The sequence below is a fragment of the Anguilla rostrata genome, chromosome 11 (genome assembly GCF_018555375.3).
Source record: "Anguilla rostrata isolate EN2019 chromosome 11, ASM1855537v3, whole genome shotgun sequence".
Classification (NCBI taxonomy): Eukaryota; Metazoa; Chordata; class Actinopteri; order Anguilliformes; family Anguillidae; genus Anguilla; species Anguilla rostrata.
In genome coordinates, this window is record NC_057943.1 from 3,599,290 (window position 1) to 3,622,951 (window position 23,662).

General features: G+C 43.5%; 1 protein-coding gene across 2 annotated transcripts in view; it reads right to left on the reverse strand.

The window, feature by feature from the left end:
- Positions 1–10,221: 10,221 nt before the first annotated feature.
- Positions 10,222–23,662, reverse strand: part of mecp2 (methyl CpG binding protein 2) — a 30,170-nt gene continuing 16,729 nt past the window's right edge. For both annotated transcript variants that reach the window (XM_064300576.1, XM_064300577.1), the window contains exon 3: positions 10,222–17,645. In XM_064300576.1, coding sequence (XP_064156646.1) covers positions 16,280–17,645 — 1,366 coding nt within the window. In that variant the 3' untranslated portion in view covers positions 10,222–16,279. The remainder of the gene's footprint in view (positions 17,646–23,662) is intronic.

Here is a 23,662-nt window from a genome sequence, read left to right on the forward strand (position 1 = left end):
AGATGAGTCTGCTAAAATCGCTCAACCTCATCTCCTTTCTCTGACAAAATTTCAATTTCAACAGCGATGACTTGGCAGAAGGTAGAGAAACACTGCGGTCGCGGTGGCTGGAAAGTTGTCAAAGCAAACCATTGAGTCTGTGATGGCGCAGGAGCAATTCCCGGGATATCCATATGAAATTTCATTTTCATTTTCGAACGGCCGCGAATTTAAAGACTGTAACATGTCATAATAAAATACTGTAAAAATTACAAGTCACATTCTAATGTGAGGTCCACAGTTATTTTGTCCTATTCTATTCTATTACCTAATATAATCTCCACAATTGTGCATAACACAAAGAATGAAGTCAGACGAAATATGATAATGTATTAGCCAACACTATAAGCTGTAAGTATGAATGAGTGTGCTTTCAGGTGTATATAGATGTATATCAGAGTGGAAATGACAGAACAACATTCATATGATTCAAAAGTTCCAGAGCAACTGGCTTAAAACCAAGAATGAGACATTTGGTATTTTTGGATTATGCAATATTGCAATCACATGTTGACTCACCAGCCTTGTTTTTCATCCTCAAACCCTCCACAGTTTTGAAATGTAAAATAATGATAAATATTCCATTCAAATGATAGAAAATATATCTGCTCTCATGTGTTCCTATAATGAATCAGATCACAGCAGTAGTCAAAACAACTTTCCAAACTTATCTGTGAATGAGCAGGGAACTTTTCGGTCTGTTTGAACACTAAATTACTAATTTGAGGTTGACATGAAAAACCAGGCTGGGATGCTGCGTTTAACTTGTTTGAACGTGAAGTTCTCTGCACCACTTCCGGTTGGTTGAAACCTGTGATTATCAATCACGTCTGAAGGTCCAGAGGCATGAACATTATGTTAAGAGTGTATTAAATGTATACACATACACACACACACACACACACACGTACACTGTTACATATACTACAATAATATAAAATTAACAATTCATAACTTGTTTCTTAGGGAGGAAATACGCCCTGCACACAGTGATGTAATGACTCTGACATGAACATTTGAAGGCATTATAAAACCCACAGATGTTCAATACTAAGGTTTTCCATTCAGCATCTCAGGTCCTTGCATTCGATATGCCCTTCATGTTGGAAAATAATTTTCAAACACAACTTTTCAAAGTTCTACAGCCAGAAGTGTAATTCGAAATTTTTAAAAATTGTCATTGTGAAAGGTATCTGCAATTTTCAGAAGCACAGACATCCAGTATAGTAACAAGCCATTATGACCACAAGTACTGCACATACAGCTTATTATACTACAAGAATGGTGATACTATCATGAATCTCTTACCAATAACAAATACGTTAATTCCCTGTTGCAGTGAACTGAAATGCACTCTTACTCTTTTCAGCTGAAACCACTGAATGGTTGTTGTTTTTTTACCAACAGTACTGTGGAAATATCCAGCAGGCAAATTCAGTTAAGTTTAAAAAAATTTCAGCTCCAAATGACATATGCCATGGGAATCTTGTTCCTGCTAGTTCATTAATATAAATATTTATATTAAATTAAATTTGTAACAGTGATGTAGAATGTTTGCGGTTTGTTATGTTTTTATGATAAAAATGGACACACTATTATTTTCAGATTGTTAGGAATCAACTAAAAAAACAAAAGAAAACTCCACCCCAAATAAGATCCTAATTAAGCCATGTGTATCTTCCTAACCCAATGAATGACAAATTAGAATGTTTCTAAAATATTATTTCCTTTCTTTGGATTTTATTAATCTTGAGACACATCAAAACTGGTATGAATTCTTTTTTTACCGGCATGGAGAAGGCACCTGTTTCACACAACCTTTAAGTGCTTCTTTGATAAACATTTATTTTTCTTATCACAGAGTGGTAACCATGTCTCATAGTGTTATCAATATGTTTATGGGGGTTAGTTCAATGAAAATCAAACATTTCTTACCTTACAGTTCAAATACGTAAAACAGAGAAGTCTGAGGAGAATAGTGGAAGAAGATGGACCGTGTTCCCTGCTGTTTCTTTCTCTGCCAACTACACTGGTTTTATACAGTTAATCAGTCAGCTGCAATTACCTACCTTGCTTCTGAAGCATTTTTTACTCACCTCAATAAAAGTGTATCCAATCTTCAGCTTTTACAGTTGGCATACTCTGTACAAATTCTGGGCAGAACAGATGACAGAATTTGATTGGTCAACCAGCTTTGATTGTGTGAGTCACTCATCAGCATCTTTTTTTTTGTGTAGAAAATTTTGCTCAATTTCATAAACATACCATCCATGTTCATTTTTATAATTTTTCTTTTTTTACAGGTGTCTGCTAAAGACTGTAGCCAGGGTGTGTTATTGGAGCAGTAACCCAAGCAATTCCAGCCCACCCTACCCCACACCAAGAGAACAAATGTCACTCATACCCATAAATTAAGGTGTGGTTTTCATTTCATATGGGGGAAAAAAACGATTTACTTTATTTTATTTATTTATTTTTTTTGAAAGACTGTTTTTATAATTAAAAATTTACAATCTAAAATATAATAAAATATAAAATTCTAAATTCTCAACAGCATTTTGTAAATACTTTTAATTGTTCTCTATGTTTATATGTTTTTACATTTTTATGTTTGAATTTTTATTGCTGTTTAGGTACCACTGAGAAAACCCGTGATCAATTTGCTAATAAGGCAAACTCATGGTAAGTCATTACTGATTCAGTTTCACCTTCATGCATCCTGAAGAAAGCTCACCAGCAGAACAGAAAACTAGTCACTGTAGTTTCCATCTCACCACTGATGTCCTCACAGTTGCTTCTGAGGCGTGTGTGTGTGCGTGTGCATGTGTGTGTGAGAGAAATTCATTTGTTAAAGCAAAAAAAAAAGTCAGGAGGAAGACTTTTCCCACCCCAACTGGATTGTACTTGCGGTGGAAAACAGAATTTGATTAGTAATAAACAAAACATTGTGGAAACTTCACAGATAAAGTGAGATAAATAAATGGTGATATTAATAACATGCAAGTCAATGAATGGTGATGGTGAGGAGCTGAACATAAAAGTGCAAGGCCGGTCCCTATGAGATTGAAATTGTGGGTGGGGGACAGTACCTTGGGAAAAATACTTCACTGAGATTGCTCTAAGAAAACTCCAGCATTGTGAATAGCTTGTATAATGTGAAAAATGCTGAAATTGTAAGCCAAGCAGAATTACTGTTCCAGCTAAGCAGGCAGATGACCTTAACCTAGATAATGTTCATTTATGCGATAGATTGACAGGTTAAAAAAAAAGAGGTGCCAGTGTAGTGGTGCTTCTCCTGATACTGTCTGCCATTCTCCCTGTTGAGAATTACCAGGTAAAATAATTCATAATTACTTCACTACAAGGCCTAATAGACATTACAATTACTGAATGGGCATACTGAATTTCCATGTATGTCTACAACAGTGGTAACCAACCTTGTTCCTGGAGATCTACCATCCTGTAGGTTTCCATTCTACCCCTAACAAAGCACACCTTATTCAACAGCTAGATATCTTGTTGACCTACTAATTAGTAGAGTCCGGTTCGGCAAATTAGGGTTGAAATGAAAACCTACAGGATGGTAGATCTCCAGGAACAAGGGTTGGTTACCACTGTTGTAGCTGTTGAATTAGGTGTGCTTTGTTAGGTTTGGAGTGAAAACCTACAGGGTGGTAGATCTCCAGGAACAGGGTTGGTTACCACAGGTCTACAATGTGAGGTTGGAGAAGTAGAGCGAGTGTTAAATTCAGACATACTAATTTACAGAACAAGAACGGGTAAGAAATGGATTTATTAACACAACACTGATTCTAACTTTTTTGGTACAGACTTTAGTCATGGATTGAGGGGCATAACATGGGGGGTTTGATTTCAAGACATTCCAGAGACATGGCAACGTTTAAAAAAAAAAAAAAAAAGTAAAGAGGAAGACGGTAAGAAAGAACCAATCACAGTACGGATCACTCAAGTTATACTCAGATCACTGGGCTATAGCTGCTTAATCCATTCAGTCCTGAAAGGCTGCTGTCAGAAAGTCTGTGTGTATTCTGCTGTTCTGCTGAATTAATTCACATGCGGTTTGTAAGGACACGCTCACTGAAGACTGTTTCACGAGAGGCGCTAAATGCTCGGACACGCATTCCGTACGCTAAAGCCTAAATCTGGAGGTATTTATTTTTGCTTGCTTAGGATTATACAGTAAAAAAAAGGTAATTATTTAATGTCTGTTGAAATAATTTGGATGTTGTCACATCAAATGTAATATGAGTTAATGGGTCCCTTTAAACACACACACGCGTGCACACACACACACACACACACACACACACACACACACACACACACTCATACACACCCTATGAATCCCTTTAAAGCTGTGGTGAGAGATCCCTCCCATGGTAACATGAACATGTGTGATAAAACATGAAAGATCAGAAATGTCATGATGTCGTGTTGGCTTCCCATAACGGCATTAAAAAGAGCTATGACACACAGTAGCATATTTATATTTCTTGTTATTTTTCAGCTTGTCAGCCAAAAATATGTTCAGAAAGTTCAACGCGCAAAAAGAAACTAAAGTCTTACAGGAGATTTAATTGTACGACTTTGGATTAAAAAAACATAGACCCCAATAGTTGCAATCTTCAGTAACATAATCTAAGATACAGTATATACTTAAGTATATATTGCGTAACTAAATATTCAATCTGGTTACTGTAGCCACACTAAATTATATATACTGTATGAAGAAATAAAAAACAATTGAATAGTTGAGTAACACAACTAAGACAATACACATCTGTAAAAGTGCAAATATCCTATTAAACAGCAAGACAATAAAAAATAAAAAACTAAGTTTATAAAACAATTTTCTTTACTAAAAGTAATGAACGTTTGAAGAAACATTTATGTATGCATGTACAGTATGTATATACAGCCAGTGAATGGTTTTCCCCTCCAGGAGCGGAGAAAGATGTGGTCCTGCATTTGGGCATATCCCACACACAGGCCATCCCACCTGTCACTCAAACCCCGCCGCTCGTCTCCACAGCATATTAACACAAGTAATATAGACATCAGTGAGGCCCCGCCCACTGGCTCCACCCTCTGCTTCTCTAGTAACAAGTCAGCCAATCAGGAAGGGGCAGGAAGCAGGAAGTCCTATTCTATACATGAGCGCCGCCCGTGACGTCAGGAGCCAAATCAGGAGCAGTGCTTCACACCGAACGCTCGGCAAACGTTTCGAAAAGTTCCTCCTCTCTCTGTGAGTCATGATGGCGGACCATCAAAGGAGAGACACACAGAGCGGTGGTCAGTCTCCACAGGAAGCAGGTCGGGTTATGTTTCGCCCCTGAAGGAGTATCTAAGCAACTGCAGAGGGAAGCAAGCTTCAGGACTAACTACTCAATTTGAGCAAATTTCTCATCTTACCCTCACATTCGTTCCAGACCCTCACAGTAACTACTCAACAAATATCATTTTCCCCCACTTCGACCACGCCGTTGCTGCAACTGTTTTTAAGTAGAATATTCCTATATTTTGTACACCAATGGCCGCTCTCTTAAAATAAGTTTTAAACATCTATGTCACAAAGTTTTCAAATATTTTCTGCGAGGTTCCAGTACTAGGACCTAGGACCTAGCTTTATCCTCTTTTTCAAGTATAAATGCGCTGCAGGCATCTCACATACCTCTTATATGCTAGATTCACAGACAGAAACACATTTATTATCCTGTACAACTTTAAGAAATAGCGTCAAAGGCGCAAGGGGAGGGGACTGTCACTTAAATTTTGGGACTACTCGGATTCAAACGTATACGGCATATTTGGTCCTATCAGAAAATAATTATTAATTAAAAATGAACAGAATGTAGACAAAGTCTCACTGTGGCCTAGGTGAGAGATCGCTGTTGCAAAGATAAGATATGAAGGGGTTCAACACACTGCCAGCATAATTACGTCTCCCTTAAATCAAAATAAAATTAAAATAAAACAATTCAAACTGCCATCTCTCCCCTTCTACAGTAGCTATTCATAAAATTTTATTCACACAATCCCCCTACAAACTTCACCAAATAGTGTATACGTTAGAACTCATAGATCCATGGATAATTTTGACATATCTGTGAATCTAGCACTCGATATAATCATGAAGGAACACTGCCGACTGTAACTGCTACAGAAACATGATGGAAAGCCCTCGGACAAACACAGTGCCAAATGAGGAAATATCAATTTGAGGCTTCAGTATTGGCCTGATAGAGATTTTGTTGAAAGTACTTTTTTTTAAAAATTTTTTTTTTTTTAAATGACACAAGTCCACAAACCCTGTCTAACGGCGACAAAAATGTGTGTGTAAATAGAACCGCTTGGATTATTTGAACAGCTGCAGCTACATGTTATCATGGAAAAAAAAAAAAAAAAAAAAAAAGTGATTTTCAGAAAGAACTGTGGTGGCTGATAACACAGTACAAAGCTGCTCTCTCTCTTAAGGACCGGGGGAAGTGAGGTGGAGCAGAGCTTGTAGTTGTTAAAAAATAAATAAGTAAAAATAAAAGCATGCACCGAAACCACTCGTCTTCGGCCCTTCACCTCAATCAGGCCTGAAAAGAAAAAGGATGCAGGAACCAGACTTCAACTTAAGAGGAAAACTAATCTTTTTTTGTTTGTTTGTCGTTTTTTTTCTTTTTGTTTCAGTTACAGACACTTCAAAGGCCACTTGAGTTGATGCTGTAGATGCACACACACACACACACACATCATCATTACATTTCACACATTACCACTCTATAGAGTTAACCCAGTCCAGTCCATCCATTTTCCCATCATGCCGCCACGCAGTCCTAGGGTCTCGGGTGCAGAAGACACGGGATTCGCTGCCAAAACTGTCCATCAGAAAAGGAAGGGGGGGCGGGGAGAAGATGAAAGGCCCGGCCCGCCTCCATCCAGCAGTTCGAGCGGCACAAAGCCTGGTACACTGAGGCTGGAAGCGCTGCGTTACTTTCCGATCCTTCCTCCTCCCACAGGTGCGCGCAGGTGCGGCGGATGCCCAGGTAACACGCACTTCCTGTACTCCCCACCTGGCTCCGGCATCGAAGCATCCAGCAGGGTTGGACGGCCAGTTTTTAAAAATCATGCCGCGCTCCCTCAACCACCCCCCCCCCCCGCCCCACAGTTTCCAAAACACCCATCAGCATCGGGTAAGGCCTGGTAACAGAGCTACATTGTGCCAATAGCATCCCAAGATTTTGTGCGTGTCTGTCTCCAGGGCAACAGCAGCTACATGTACAATTCTGTTTCCGTATGCAAAAGGTAGTCATCTTCCGGGAACCGCAAAATAACTCAAAAGGTTAGTTTTCCCCTTCCGTAAAAACATAGTACATGAGTAGCAGGTCTGTTTTTGTTGTTATTTATTTATATGGTTGAACCATTAACTGTTTTTGTTTTATTTTTTGTTTGTATTTTATATCGCATACAGGATAAACAATACACAATATATTACTATAAAAGCAGACAGAAACTGCGGTTTTTTCAGTTTCAGGAAGGCAAGGACTCGGCCGGGCAAATGACAAGTGACCTTTGACATGCAGGTTTCATATTGTATGTTTTGATAAAATGATTTTTGCAGGTACAGTGGACAGCCCATCCCTTTTTTTTGGATAACTTAATAAAAATGAATAATATAAAATTAAAAAACAACTTTGGAAGAATGTAAAAACACATACAAAAAGATAATTGGGCGTCCCCACCAGGTAACACATTTCGTAAAGTGCAAATTTTCCTTTTTAAATCTTACTATTCACCAACTGGCCATGGCTAAAACATTCATCTTTATTCAAAGGATGTAAAGGTGTGGTTGGCAAGAAATAAGGCGGGCTTCCAATGACCAATAATCTGCTTTTGAGTTGAAATCGAAGTTAAGGAGGCATCCTCCAACCAACCACTTCCTTTGAGGCGACACAAGGACACGATAAACGGTACTCAACAACTGTCACAAGATCTAGGTCCTGGCATGTTCATTATTGCCTTGTCAAAATCTGTTTCCGAACACAGTCAATTTTCAAACTTCTTGCTTCCCGAATGTATTTGTCTGTTCAACTGCAGGCAAACAAAAGGGTAAAATAGAAACAAAAACAAAACAAAACAAACAAAACAAAACAAAAAAAACTATTCTGAGACCTAGGCCTATACTCCTTGAACAGCGAAGGACACAGAATGCTTACAGGAGGCAACACAGGACAGGACTTAGCATGTGGAAAAACATCAGCTTCAAAGATTCTAGTAACTTCAAGGCACAATACAACACGTTGCTATGCTATATAAGTACTGACACACTAAAATTCCCGGTCAAAGGGATTTGTAACAGTCTTCATCAAAGAATCAATTCACAAGTACTTTTAATGTCAACTCTAACCGATCGGAATTTTCACTAGGGTTTCCGTTTAAGCCTGAATGTGTATTCGATAAACAATTCCAAGGGCAATCTTAAACCTGTCGTCTTTCCGCAATTTACTTGTTTAAAAATAACTGGTCACTTTTGAAATACGCAACGTTTTATACTCCATTTAAATGTGTGAGACTGCTGCAGAAAAGCTGACCTTGGAAACAAGCACAGCCGAAGACCGTTACGTTTTAAAAAAAAACAACTAACCCTTTCCCTTAGTATTGCTCTTAGCGCAGGCTCGTTCAGGGGACTGGCGATCTCGCGACTGACTGCTACACGCCAAACGGAGCCAGCGGATTTCCACCTCGCCACCACGGTGAGCAGTGGTGTAAACCCTGCAGGCACATATCAAACACGCACTTCACGCTACAAAATAACCTCCACTGGAGACAATGGCCAGAAATAAAAGCGCGTGGTACACCCGTAGGAGCATGGAACAGTCAGACTGCGCAGTCTGCATTTTGGGTGTGAAACCGACGGCCTTAGAAGGGTTCTGGGTCATCCCCACCCACTCTTCACACTTCATAACCTGGCACAATAACAACAGGCGTCATTTCTGCTCACATGGATTAACAAAAAAAAAAAAAAAAAAAGAACAAAAGCCATCGGCTTTTTTCCGACACGTGAGCTTAAGCACGACCCTTTCTCTTCCTCCAGTCTCATCTGCTCTTAAAAACGACATCACTTCCTCTTTTCATTCCTGACCAATCCGGGACTGTCCCTCCTCAAGCAAGTGTTTGCCTCTGTAGACCGAAAAACGAAAAAAACAAATCAAATTTCCTCTGTGAAACTCATATTAGTTTGGGGAAGTGGAGGGCAGAAGAACGCACTCAGGAAGGTACTTAATGAGCTCATCTCAGTGCTCACTTGGGAAAAGGAGATATTAGCTTTAATCAAAGGCCACTTCTGTCACCCAGGTCAGTCTCCAGAGCAAGGCACTATCCCCTCAGTTTGCAGCCAGGCTGTGCGAGTGTTTCGCTAGGAGGAGTCCTTTCTGTGGCCCAACCTCTGCCAGTCACAGCCACACAGTACACATCGCATCACAGGAGGACTTCACGCCTGGAGGTTTTTTTCGTTGTGTATTTTTGATATCTGTTTAATTGAATTGTTTTTTTTCCCTTTTATTTTATTTAAGATCTCTGTGAAAGCAGTACTCACTAGTGGCTGAGCAGTTGTTTGCTTTCCAACAGATTTGCTATGACGACCCCCACCCGCCCCCCTCACCCCCAGCTGCTGTTCTCCTCAGGCCTCCTCTTCAGTTTTAATCCAGGCCGGGGGTGTGCTCCCAGAGCCGGGGTCATGGGTCAGAGGTCAGGGCTCAGGGGTCACACCCCCGGTTTGAGAGAGTGCTCGTGATGATGCGCCACCGGTGCTTGGAGACACTGTGGCCCACAGAGGGGAAAAGATAAACTCAGCACTGCCACCCGCAGGCCGCATGGCGCGCGCGCACCCTGGTGCCACGGCTCGCCTCTGCTTTTCCAGCCTTTCCCCTCCTGCTCTTTAGAATGTGGTAATATTACATAGCCCTTTTCCAGCAAGAAATCCTGCTCTTTTCCTATAGGCCCCGCCCATGATAGACAGGGCGGGGGGGATGAAGGGAGACCGGAGGAGGACAGCAAGCCGTAAACGAGTGTTTTCTCCGATCGCTGACATGAAGACTCCGATTCTTCCCATGGCTGCATTTTTTTTTATATATAACAAAGTTCAAGATGTAAAACAAATCTTCCAATTATGAATTCTTTTTTTTTGTTTGTTTGTTTGTTTGATTTGCCCTCATTCCACTTCCGATTGTCAAAGTTTTGCTGTTCTATAGATTCACTTTCCACATCTACAGAAGAAAAAATGTCAGAATGCCACTGATTATTTGACGTTTAAGATATTGGTGCATGAAAGTTGTACACACTGTTCTAAGCTACACCTTAGAAAAGTCACTAATAAATAGAACTCTCTAGAATTGCCATGCAAGTGTTAAAATCTAAATACCAATTTCTCAAACAAGACCATTTTTATCACAGAAAACAAAGTATTTCTCCTATCTAGTGCATTCAATACTTAGTAGCATTTGTAGGAGCGTTGACTTCTTACACTGTTCTTTATATCGTCTTTGATGTGGGTATAAACTCAATCCAAGTGTATGTATGCATGTAGTTACACTGGCACACATGTGGGTTTGTGTGTGTAAATGAAATCTGTGTGTCAAATTTGATATTGTGTACCTTCGTACATGGTACATGGGCTAAATCTGTGGTTATGCATTTGTAAATAAAATAAATAAAAAAATATAAATAAATTCCCACTCAAGACACATGTCATATGTCATAATATTTCGTATTTGGAGGTACAGCTGCATTACTTTATTTCTATATTTTTAAAAACTGGGAACAGGACTTAAAAAAAAGCATCTCAACGATTCCAGCTCCACACGCAATTAACATATAAACGTATTAAAGTTAATATGATAGGCTGCATTAATACTGCCATTAAACACCAGTGCCACAGACTGCTGCGCATGTTGCGCTTATAACTATGGCGATGGAGAATGCGTTCTCTCGCTCTCTCCTCCAGTCTGCGTCATTTCCGGACCCTCAAGGTTAAATGGGTGCCCGTTCCCACAGCTCCGGGACGGGCCAGGGTGGGGGGGGGCGGGGGTGGGGAGTGTCCCGTTTGGCTTCAGGCCAGTATGGAGCTTCTGCCTTTTCTCTGACTGGTTTAAACCCCACTTTGATTGCAGATGGGAGGAGTAATTAAGACAACGGCTGTCAACAGTAGCATATGCTTATCTCGTTTTCCAAGCCACAGTAACTGCACTACTACACAAATTAATTCCTTTTTTAAATAAAGGCTTCTGGTGCCACACAGAGTCGCGTGTGTTCCTCTTTCTTTCCCAGTCTATCAGCTCTACCCAACATCGATCACATCTATCACATAGACCTTATCGGCCCAGAACGGTCTCCAGAAAATACACAGATATTGGCGTGAACCTCATTTTCCAATTTTCCCTGTCAAAGATAAGCTACTGTTGCCTGAATTTTAGGGTTAGGTATCTTTTGCAATTTGTTTAATCTTCAATGAGCAGCCACTTCATATCTCATGACAACCAGACCTCCAAAATACTAACAGTAACCACAAATTCCTAAGAGTAAGAACTCCTTATTTTAATCCCATTAAATCTGCCATACATCCTGATGGAGAAGCAGATGCTCTGTTTAATAAGGGCTTATTCCATAAATTTTTGGGTCACGAAAGCAGACGTAAGGTTAATTTGGTACTTCATTACCACTGCTTGTCCTGGGAATTTGTGCATGTTTGAGTGTGTGTGTGTGTGTGTGTGTGTGTCTTGTATCTGTGTGTGTGTGTGTGTGTGTGTGTGTGTGTTCTTAATAAAAAAGTATGTCCTGAGACCTGCATCTGAAAATGTGCAAGCCAGAGTTCCGTATGCACATGGCACCTGATGTCACACACCGCCGGCTGTATGCAAACATGGCTGCACAATGGTCTCCATTTCAATGCGGTAATCACACAAACTCACGGGCGTGGAATGAACAGTGGAATTGGCAAAGCGTTTTTAAAAAAGTCGTAGCGTGCATAAAGTTTTTTATGCCACACATTTTAATTTTTTTTTTTTAATCTGCAGTCTGGGATAATTACTGAAAACTAAACCTACTTAGCTCCTAATAGCCGTCTTCACAATTAAACGGAGAAATTAGCTGAGCGTGAGAACATGCAAACAGAGAGTGCTGAAATATTGTACAGGTCTCGACCTCCGGACATGAAATAAAAATCAGTGCGTGTGATGTCGGGTGAGTCAACAGCCTGCCTGTCGAAACAGGGAAGGGCCTGCGATCTTCAGGCATGGAATCACTCTTTTACCAAAGTTTGATTTTGTTTAACATAAGGTGGCTAAACAACAACAAAAAAAGTGTTTAAAAAAATACATTAATAATACAACTTTTTCATAAATCACTTTTTTTTTAAAATACAAGACACAGAAGAACTTCCTTAAGTGGATTCCGGTGTGTGAGATGATGTCTTTGGGATTGTCAATGGGAGTATTTCCAATACCCTCACCTGTGTTCATGATCATACAATCATTATTTTAGGTTACATATGCATTTAACCAAACAAGAAATCACCCTGTATATATTCATAAAATCTTAAGTTACAACATTCTGGAACAAACCCCAGTGTACTTGTGTGACTGTGTGTGTTCAAATCCGCCAACCTACACAGGAAAGAAAGAGACTCTCTAAGCACGAAAATATGGAAGTTGGCACACTGACACCGGACACAGGAACGGTGACCAAGACGAGTCGCGCAGTATGACCGGCACCAAAGACTCACGTCCCCCTGCGGCATGACGCGCTACTGAGCCCAGGGGCTGTGTGTAAACGTCAGCACGCGCTTTCAGTTCTGCTGTTTCTGTGAGCACGCGCACGCGCACACGCCTCGCGGGCAGCGGCGGACCGCTCCTCCCCCTGCACGCAGCGAGACGCGGGGACCCGGCCCAAAAAAGCAGAGCAACCAGCAGGCCAGCGGGGCGCACAGGCAGCGCAAACGAAGGGTTCGGACGAGCGGGTCATAAAAGCATCATATTAAAAAGAGAGAGAGAGAGAGAGAGAGAAAGGGGAGGGGGGAAGGGAAATAAAACAATCTTTAAAAAAGAGTGAGCAGGGGAACACACCAACACCCAGAAACACCTGCAGCAAGCTGCTCTCCCCCCCCCCAGCATCCTTCAAGGGTCCGTACTTAACTTACGCAGCCTTACTACAGAGCTACCAAAGGCCCGCAGGGCTGCAATCTCAGCCGCCCGCGATCAGGACGAGGGAGAGTTAAAGCTCCTGGAGAGGAGACGAAGCGCTGGCTCCTGACGCAACCCTCAGAGCCAAGAGTCTCTCTCTCTCTCCCTCTCCCTCTCTCTCTCCCTCTCTCTGCAGAGAGAGGGCGCCGTGGAACTCGGCGAACTCGGCGAACCCGGCGAACCCAGCGAACCTCTCTCTGACGTTTCCTTCGGCCTCCGCAGATGGAACACTAATCCCTCCCGCCTCCTGGAAGCCCAGACGCTCACAGGCAGGCAGAGGGCCAGAGCGGGCCAGACGCTGGCCAGGCCAGAGGCTGAGCGCTACAGGCCGAGCTCTGATTGGCCGGTTTAAAAGGAACGGTGGGGAAGACCGACAGGACGCAGTTTAAAGGGGCTTGCAATTTGAGAAGTGAGATTACGGGGGGGGGGGAGGGGGGCAGGACCAATTCTGAGATACAGCGACCACGATTCGCAGGGGATTTGGAGAGGCCCCTCATGATTTTCTCAATAAATAAATATAATAAAAACTGGAGATGAGATCTGCCTCAGAGAGGGCCGAGACCTGCTCCTCCAAACTGTGAGCGACCGAGAGCCAGCGTTCTCGCTCGAGAAGGAAGCACTGCGCTAAAACGTGTTTGCACTCTCAAATCACAACTCGCACGGTTTCAAATCCACGTAAATCCACCGCTTGGTTGGCTTAGCAGACACGTTTTCCAGACTGTCGTAGGAGTTTTTCTCTCTTCAGAAACTGCCCCACAGCTTTATGGAGCTGCAGTTCTCAGGAGCGATTGAGGAGCAGTGACATGCTTAACCCCTCGGGTCCAAAAGCCTCACTCCACTCAGCTGGGATACCGTCTCTGAGCACCAACAGGCTCTATGGAAGTAGGCGGCTACCCTCTTTCATTTGGCAAATGGACAAGAAGTGCTTTTGAAACACCTGCTGTAAAACCTGTCCATTACTGTACTTTTCACCAAACTGTCACCTATTTGACAGAATTATAGCAGAAGCATCAGAACTGGTCTCTCTCGCCAAAACTGTCCCATAACTGACCCCACAGAGATACAATTTCCAAGAGGTGGATTCTGGAAATAACAGACAGTGCCCCACAGCGGAGGTGATGTCACAGACAGAGCCCCACAGTGGCGGTGATGTCACAGACAGGGCCCCACAGTGGAGGTGATGTCGTGGAAGACTCTCCCTTATGCTTTAATACCAGCACTGCCAGCTAAACTCCCACCTGTGGAGCAGCTACAGAAAACTGTGTCTTAGATGCAGAATCGCAGACACTCTTAGGAACAGACCACGGCACGCTAAAAAACTGCAGCTTCGCCTCAGCCAGCGTGCAAATCCATCTCACAGGATTACCAAGGTGATCATACTTAGGCTACCCATATTGCTCGGAAACAACAGGGGGTGGGGGCAAAACAAAATAAAAACGCATACTGGGACCGTTTTGTCCCAGGACAGTGACTTACTCAAGTCATGTTATGAAATTACCCTGTTGCGCTGAGCAGGCCCCCCACCCCCCCGTGCAGGACTGCTCCTGTCCCTAAATGAGCGCTCAAACAGAGACGATCCTTTACCTCAGCGGGCCGATTAGAGAGGAACGCTCAGCAGCCAGTGTACACCTGGCCCATTCAGCAGCTCCGGCTCCACTCTGCTCTCTATTCTACACAGAATTCAGCCACGCTAACCGCCCCCCTCCCCACCCCCGCCATTCCAGGCTCCCAACTCCACAGGGTGCTCATGTTCTACTGCACCCGGAGAACAGATAACATTCCTAATTAAATGGGAGAAGAAGAAAGAAACACTAATAAAAAAAAAAATTTTTTTTAAAACAACTTGCTTTGAAATGGTGTACCACATTTGTGAGAGTGTGTGTCACTACAAGCTAATGCTGTAGTTACCGTGTTAAATAAAGGGATTAAAATGGAAGCTCTTCATCGAGTCTTATGGAAGGGCCCTAGACATCAGCATTCACCATCATCTCCTGTTAGGAAGTTCTTATCTGGCTGTGATTTAAAAAGAAAACAAACAAACGAAACAAATAAAAAAAAAAAACCTTTCTTTGTTCAAAGCTTCAGTGGAAATGGAACAGGATGGCAAGGACGATATTTACATAAAATTGTCCGATCAGAGTTCTGAAACTCAACCCACACAAGGCTGTGATTCTATTCATCACGGAGGAAGAAAGACCTAACAGCTAAGAATCCACAAACCACAGGAAAGTCCCTGGTTAGCAAAGACTCCAAGGTCCCTTTCCACACATCCAGAATCATTCTGCTTGCCAGAGGGGCAACACGGTGTAAAAGAAAAATCTATGTTCGTTATTTGGATAGTAGCACAGGACGGTGGCACATCCCCCATAAACCATTTGAACACGCATGTCGCCAGGCAACAGTGATTCACTTTCCCGAATATCAGTTTTGTCCTTATCTCTGTCCCTTAATAGCCAGCTATAAAACACAGAGAATACCAGATGATGAAGAGACATCTATAACTTGTGGATCGGTTGGCGTTTTACAGATTCAAACCACAAAAAAATACTTAGACTTAGAAGCATTTTTCTAAAAGATTACCTTGCTGACCCTCCACATCATTGAAGCTTTGACAAAGGTACAACTGGGCAGGGTGGGTGATGGTCAGGTAAAAAAAAAGGTAATAAACATTTGGGAAAAAACCTGCAAATTTAATCAGGAAGCAAAATCTGTTTTTGTTTTTTTTCTTATGTCATCATCGTTGGTTAAACAGCCCAACCCACAGAAAGAACAAGACACAACAGCTGCCTTTAGTTTTACCATATCATATATGTATATATGTGCATATATATACACACATGTATATACATATAAACATATATACACATATATGTACACACACATTTTTGTGTCTTTTTTTTTTTTTGTTTTTCTCAAAAAAAAAAAAAGAAAAAAAAAAGAAAATGGCTGCCCTCTCTTCCCCGGCTCGCTCGCTCCCGCTCTGGGGGCTACGTCAGTCAGCTCACTCGCTCGCTCACTGGGGTCCGGGACTCTACCGCCTCCTCGCGGGCGGGCCTGGGTACGGCGGCGCTGGGCACGATGTCCTTCATCTCCCGCCCCTCCACCCCCTCCCCCACCCGGTGCTTGGCTCTCAGGTCGGCAGCCGCCGCTGCCGCCGCCGGCGCTTGAGTCTTGGTGACGGTGTCCCTGCCGGGGCAGCTGTCGGCCCGCCCCCCCTCGCGGCGGCCCGGTGGCGGCGGTGGCGGCGGCTGCTTGTCGTCGGGGCAGGGTCGGTGGGTGCTCAGGTCTTGGGGCTCACTGTCCTGCAGCGCTGGAGCCTCTCTCCTGGCCTGGCTTGGGGGGGAGTGTTGGTGCGCGTGGGGCGGGGGCGGGGGTGGGGGGTGCGGGGGCGGGATCTGGGGTACGGGCGAGTGCGGGTGGTGGTGGTGGTGATGGTGGTGGTGGTGGTGTTTGTGCTGCTGCGAACGCTCTTTTTTTTTGTGGCTCTTGGTGGGGCTGGCCTCGCCTCCGGCCCCGCCCCCAGCCCCGCCCCCTGGAGCCAGAGGCGCCTCCTTGTGCTTCCGCCCAGGGCTCTTTGGCAACTTCTGTCCCTTCTCCTCCGCCTCTGCTCCGGCCGCGCCCAGAGAGGCAACGGCACTAGTCCCTGTTCCCGACCCCATTCCCGACAACATTCCCGTTCCCGACCCCATTCCTGTTCCTGTCGCCGTCTCGGACCTCGTCCCGGGCGCGGCGCCCGGCTCAGCGGCGGGGGGCACAGGGGGGGGGTCCGGCTCCTCCACCGTCTCCCTCGTCTTGCGCTTCTTGATGGGCAGCGCGGTCTCCTGCACCGGCTTTGTGGAAGACTCCTTCAGCGCTTTCTTCTTGGCCTCGGCGGCCATGGCGACCGTGGCGGCGTAGGGAGCGCCGGAGCCCGCACTTCCCACCGAAACCGTCGCCGCGGCAGCCGCCGCCGGCTTGCGGCCGCGCTTCTTCGGGGTGGTCTGCGGGTCCTGCTCCGACTTCCGCTTGCGTCCCGGACGCAGTTTGGCGACCGCCACCTGTCCCGAAGGCCCCCCCGCCTCGGGTTTGGGGGGGGTGAAGGGCATCTTCACCAGCAGCTTCCCGGGGCTCTTCTCCACCACCCGCTTCATGGCCACGCCCTCCGTGGCGGGCCGCACCTTGCCGCTGCCTTTGGGACGGCCCCGCCCCCTCCCGGAAGGCTTCACCACCTTGGGCTTCTTGGGGGGCTTCTTCTCGCGGCGGGAGGGGCTCCCGCGGCCCGTGACCGTGAAGTCAAAGTCATTGGGGTCAGTGGAGGTGTCTCCTACCTTTTGGAAGTACGCTATCAGCTCCACTTTGGAACGGAAGGCTTTCCCCTCTGGGCTGAAAAATAAACGACATTTTCTTAATATTCACAAAGTCACTCAGCAGACTCTCATCTCAGACTGCACCGTGTTACACTAGATGCTATATGGAAGTTACTGCCAGCTATGGTAATGCCGTGTAGCAGAACAAGAAATTCTCAAATATGTTAGAACCAGTCCAGCTTGAAACCTGCTGTCACAGACTGTCGAATCATGATCATCTAAAAAAATTTAATTGAGGAATTCAAAATATAAACAATAAAGTGTGTAACAGTGGCTCCAAGCCCTGTTCCTGTAGGTACTCATTTCAAACTAAATTTTTTTCATACCTGATTCTCTAATTAGCAGCTTAATGAGATCTTGGGCTGTTGAATGCAGTGTGCTTTGTTAGGGTTGGAGAGAAAACCTACAGGAAGGTGGATCTCCAGGAACAGGGTTGGGAACCACTGATTTATAACCATAGCCTCATTCAGAGGAAAAAATACAGGTTTTGTGTTTATTATTTATTATAGGGGTACGTGTTTATTATTATTATCTTTTTAGTGTGCCTCTGAATCATTCTCCGCCTATAGTGACTTGTTTCTTCCTTATGGGGGGGGGGGCCTCCTGTGGGAGACGTGCAGGGCAGCACAAGGCAACCCAAGAATAGAGTGAAATATGGGTCACTGTGCTGTGAGTGCCACACTGCCCCACATTACTGCCACCATCAATCAGCCTGCACAGTCTGCACAGTCTAACCCAGCCTGCGCAGCCCACCACAGTCTAACCCAGCATGCACAGCTCACCCAGCCTAATCCAGCCTGCGCAGCCCACCACAGTCTAACCCAGCATGCACAGCTCACCCAGCCTAATCCAGCCTGCGCAGCCCACCACAGTCTAACCCAGCATGCACAGCTCACCCAGCCTAACCCAGCCTGCGCAGCCCACCACAGCCCAACCCAGCCAGCCTTCTGGGAATATGCCGCAACACGCTCCGGGGCATCACATCACAGGGCTTAAACAGCGTAGCACGCTCGGCAATGTCACATCACAGGGCTTAAACAGAGCAACGCGCTCCACAAGGTCACGTGACAGAGCTTCAAAAGCACGCCGTGGGAGCTCATCACTGGACCCCCCCCCTCCTCCTCTCCGTCGGGACACAATCGCGTCTGTGGCTCCTGGACACTGCTGGCTTGTCACGCCACAGCTGACACAGTGCCACCACATTTCACAGCTCGCACAGGTGATTTAGAGGCTGAGAGGGCGGGGCAGCTGGAGGTTTCTCTGAGCCTCGAAACGCTCGTTCATCACTCCTATCCGGCCCGGGCATGGCACTCTCTGGCCACGGTTTCCCCAAACATGCCAGCTCTGAGCGAGAGGTACTGATAGGCCTACCAAGTTTGTAAAACCTGGCCCCTGTCAACTAAATAAAGCGGGTGCAAAGAGGAGAAAGAAAGAGAGCACAGGGAGAGAGAAAAAAACTCCTACAAAAAATACATAGTTCCAGCACCTTCAGCGCTTGAAGCCATAATTACAACTACCATCAATCAACCAGCCAATCAATCAATCAAGCAAACGTTATTTATATAGCACCTCTTGTGCAGGATTATTGAAATTATTTTTAAAAATCTGCACTAGAAGGTGCACTAGAGGGGTAAACCAAATTCAGAATACAAATTTCCTGTGCAAGGAAAACAATTTCATGTTACTTTTATTCACTTATAATCTATACAGAAGCAGGACTGTGAGGATTTAGGGATTTAAAAAATAACTAATTTGCATTTTTGCGACATTTTCCCTCTCCCTGCCCCCATTTTGCACAAAGTCATCAGCCGGGCTCCTCCCAGGACAGCAGTGTGCTTACTCGTAGTGTGAACAGCGAACTTCCTGTCACAGTCAGATAGGTCACTGCCAAACCGCAGCGCAACTCAAACTTGTGACTCCACATCACAATAGGCAGGCGGGCTGAACGCCTTCCGTGGCGTGGACCGAGTCACTCAGAAGACCTTACAGACCGCAATTACGGTCCAGCGATGTTTAGGTATTTCACTGCTATTGGATAATAATTAGCATTTACTGGCCTGAGATTATTTGACCTACATTCATCCTGAAATCGAACATGTTAAATTATCGAATATGCTTACGGGATAGAATAGCCTTATTTATTTAGGCATATTTATTCTTCCTTCGTCTCAGAGTTCCTTACGCTAATTATATCAGCTCTCTTAGGAGGCCGAACACCGTGTAAAACCAGCACAGTGTCATAAGCGAATATTAAACATGACCGTCACTTACCCGTAAGGTGATGCGTATCCCCGATACAACCGATAATGATTTTTTTTGTGAGGACAAAGTTTTTTTGAAGACATCAAGGTTCTGTTACATCTTTCAGCTTTTCAGTAATCTCTTAATAAACCTCGTTTTAGCGAAACGTTAGAGATTTCAGATGATTGCTCACAATCCTATTTAAAATCGATAATGGCTGAAAACTCTTTAGTGCGGTTTAAGTTTCCTGGCGAAGGAATACATATACAGAAAAGCAAGACATCACTCTTGCAAAAAAAATGGTTCGTTCGAAGGATTACTAAAGGCATCTTTTCAGTTTATAAGTTACTCAGTAAATGTAAAATGTATAAATAAACAGCACAGGGATATCATCATTCGAAAAAGCACAGAAGCTTCAGCTCTAATACACGCTCTCATTCTCCAGAACAGAATAAAACGCGGAAAAACTGACTCTTTGAAAAGCCGTTAACTTCAAATATTCAAACATTGTCGTTATGCCTTAGTTTAGAGATAGATCATAAACGCGCGACTGCGAGATACAAACGGAACAAGTTCTCATTTTTATAATTTAGACTAATTTCATATTTGCCACATCAATTAAATGAGCAAAAAACCTCTGGGATTTAATTTACTTAAAGAAAAATGATAAACAAAAATCCAGCGCAATTTTTTAAATGGGATAAAATGATATTTTGTGAATAAAGAATCAGCCAGTTTGTGAAATACACAGTAGGCTACTTGCGCACCACAAAGAAATGTGTTAATTTTATGTGGAATACGTCATTCATTTCTATGCCGAGTAACGGTCAATAAAGCAGAACCGACAGCCTGAGTTAAAAATAAATAAAAAATACAAAAAGCCACAAATGTCATTGGATCTTCATATTTTAAGCCTGCAATGAGGATACACGCAGTAAAATATGTCCGTGAATCTTATAATAAAAGTCCGTAAAATAGCGAAGGTAAGAAACGGCAAACATCGCATATTGTTACTGTCATTTATATGATAGTTATGGTAACCCCAGTTGCCAGTATTAGCCTAGCTAATTTTTACAGTGCAATGTATACAAGTTTATCACAGCAGTAGGCCTATTCGTGTCTGAAACAGAGTATCCACCATTTGGCAATGCAATAGCGAACTTTTCTGGTCACACAGATCTAAGGCATTTTCTGTGGAAGTGAAATGATGAAAAATGCCTCCGTTTCTTGATTTGTTTTTCATTAAAGCGACACATAAAAGGATATGGCTAGACTACGGAATTAGCGATAAAACAAAACATCTGGCCATGTCTGGTTTTTACAATCTTTACAATGACAGAAAAAAATTAACAATGTAATTTAGCCGCCAGCCTGTTGACTCGTTCGTTGACTTCATCTTCCTGAAATGCTTACAAAGTACACTGTGCATAAAAAAAGGACATTGCCGTTGTACGCTTGAGCAAGGTACTGAACCTGCATCGCTTAAGTATATATCCAACTGCATATATGGATACAATATAAACGTTATGTAGAATGTTGTGTAAGTCGCTCTTATCGCGTCTGCTTAATGTCTGTAATGTAATTTGAGTAGGGAAATGTTATCTCAAGTATTCGGTGGTCTTTACGATAAACTCGTTTTTTAAAACTGAGTTATAACAAATTAGCCTATTCCATTTTTAAAGTTGAGACTACTCAATTCATTTAGTAAAACCACCTTTACATTTTACAGCGAAGCCTACATTAAGAGTCATTAGCCGCGTTTCCACCAAAATTACCCGGAACTTTCAGTCCCAGGAACTACTTTACCAGGAACTAAAAGGTTCCTTCAGCCAATGGTTGTCCGCGTTTCCACCGGGGTCTAAAGTACCGCGAAGATTAGGCAAATTAGACCACTGACGTTGTCGTCGGTCCATCTGTCATATGATTTCTTCTGTAACCCCATACTACCACCGAAGTAGCCTACATTATTTTCTAATAACCGGGACAGCCCGGAGGGGTTTATTCCACTTATATACAACGGGTTACCAACAATGACTATATATGGTTACTTTTGTATTTATTGATTTTCATATATCCTCTCAAACACATTCATTAACAGCAGAAAACATGCACACGTTGTAAACAATTTGCTGTTTTATTACTTTCTCGTCGTCAATTCCATATAGGCTAATCGCAAAATGACAAGAATAGAACGAAAACTCGGACTTGCGTGAAAATGTAATTTTAGTAGTGGTACAGCCACCGTTTGCTTTCCTTCGAAGTTACTGCTAGCCGAGCAGCGAAGTGTGCCCTCCAGATGCGAACCATGCACCATAAATGAGTCCATAGTCTTCCTGGTCTTTTCGTGGAATTGAAAAATGGCAGTAAAATTGAGTAAAATTACGGCAGTCTGAAAAAGCAAAGGGAAGATTACTAGAATTAACCTGTTATTTTACCCGGATAAAAAGTGCGGAAGGTGATTTCCAGTTTGCTTGTACTGTATCACCAATGTTAATTATGCAGAACTACCGCATACCTCACATAACTGTATCAAACGTTTTGAGTCAATTACAACGGGCTAACAAAGAAAATCCGGAAGAAAATATTCAGCAACCGAATTAATCCGTTTGAATGTTTTGGTAGCCTACGTAATATGCTGTCCCAGCACGAATGCTTAGCATTTTATAAAACGAATACTAAAGCAAGAAAAAAAACAGAAGAGCACACGTTATAATTCCAAGACGTTGACAGGCTATAACCAAAAGTAGGCTACTGCGCCGCATAACATACAAGTTTGATTTGTTATTATGAAAATAAATTGGTTTGCCGCTGCATATTTTCAAACATGGCGGGTAATGGCGGAAAATAAATACAACACAAATGCTACGAGTACTCGACCAATCAGAAATGTTCAGCGCTGCAAGCTCCACCCAAAAGGTTCCTGTACTTTCGGAAAGTACTACCCCCCGAGCAGGAACGTTTTGGGGGGTAAAACAAAGCTCCCAGAACTAAATTTAGACCCTAGTTCCTGCGGTGGAAACGCACTGAGTTCCTCAAAAGGTTCCTAGTTCCGGGGTATAGTTCCTGCGGTGGAAACGCGGCTATTAATAAGAAACATGAATTAGAATCAAATTTAGGAAAACAACGTTTTAACATCCTCAGATAATGCCAAGAAGTGCCAACTGTTACAAATCATTCTTTTAAGAGTACATATAGAGCCATATAGAGCTACTTCCTGGTCCTAAAGAGATCCTTCATAAACTACAGCATATAAAAAAAGTTAATGACTTGATAATTTTGTAGATTACAAAATATGCCATGTCACTGTAAAATGTATGCACACACACACACTGACACACACACTCGCACGCACACACACACTTGCTAGGCACGCACACATGCACCCACGCATATGTGCGCATACACACACACACACACAACACAGGAATACATAGTTGATCACACACATGCAGCCGTATTATAGTAATCCCTGCTTTGCCACCGAGAAGAGCAATATGCAGCCCAGACTTGTAGAAACAGCCTAACAGGAACAGCTGTCTAATCACAGTAACAGACATCCAGTGCTTATTCGCCTTAATGGGGAGAGCACACAGTCATCAGTAAGAGGCACGAAGGTGTCAGACGTATGAGCAAGCCGAGGCAGGTCTCTGTGACTGAAATTACCGCAACACCTCATCGTCACCTTTCCCCCAAAAAAATCAGACACTGCATGCAGTGCATCGCTCGTACCTGGGAACGATGTGTGCTCAGACAGAGCGAGACAAGATGGGAGCTTTTCCCGCGTCTCCGGAT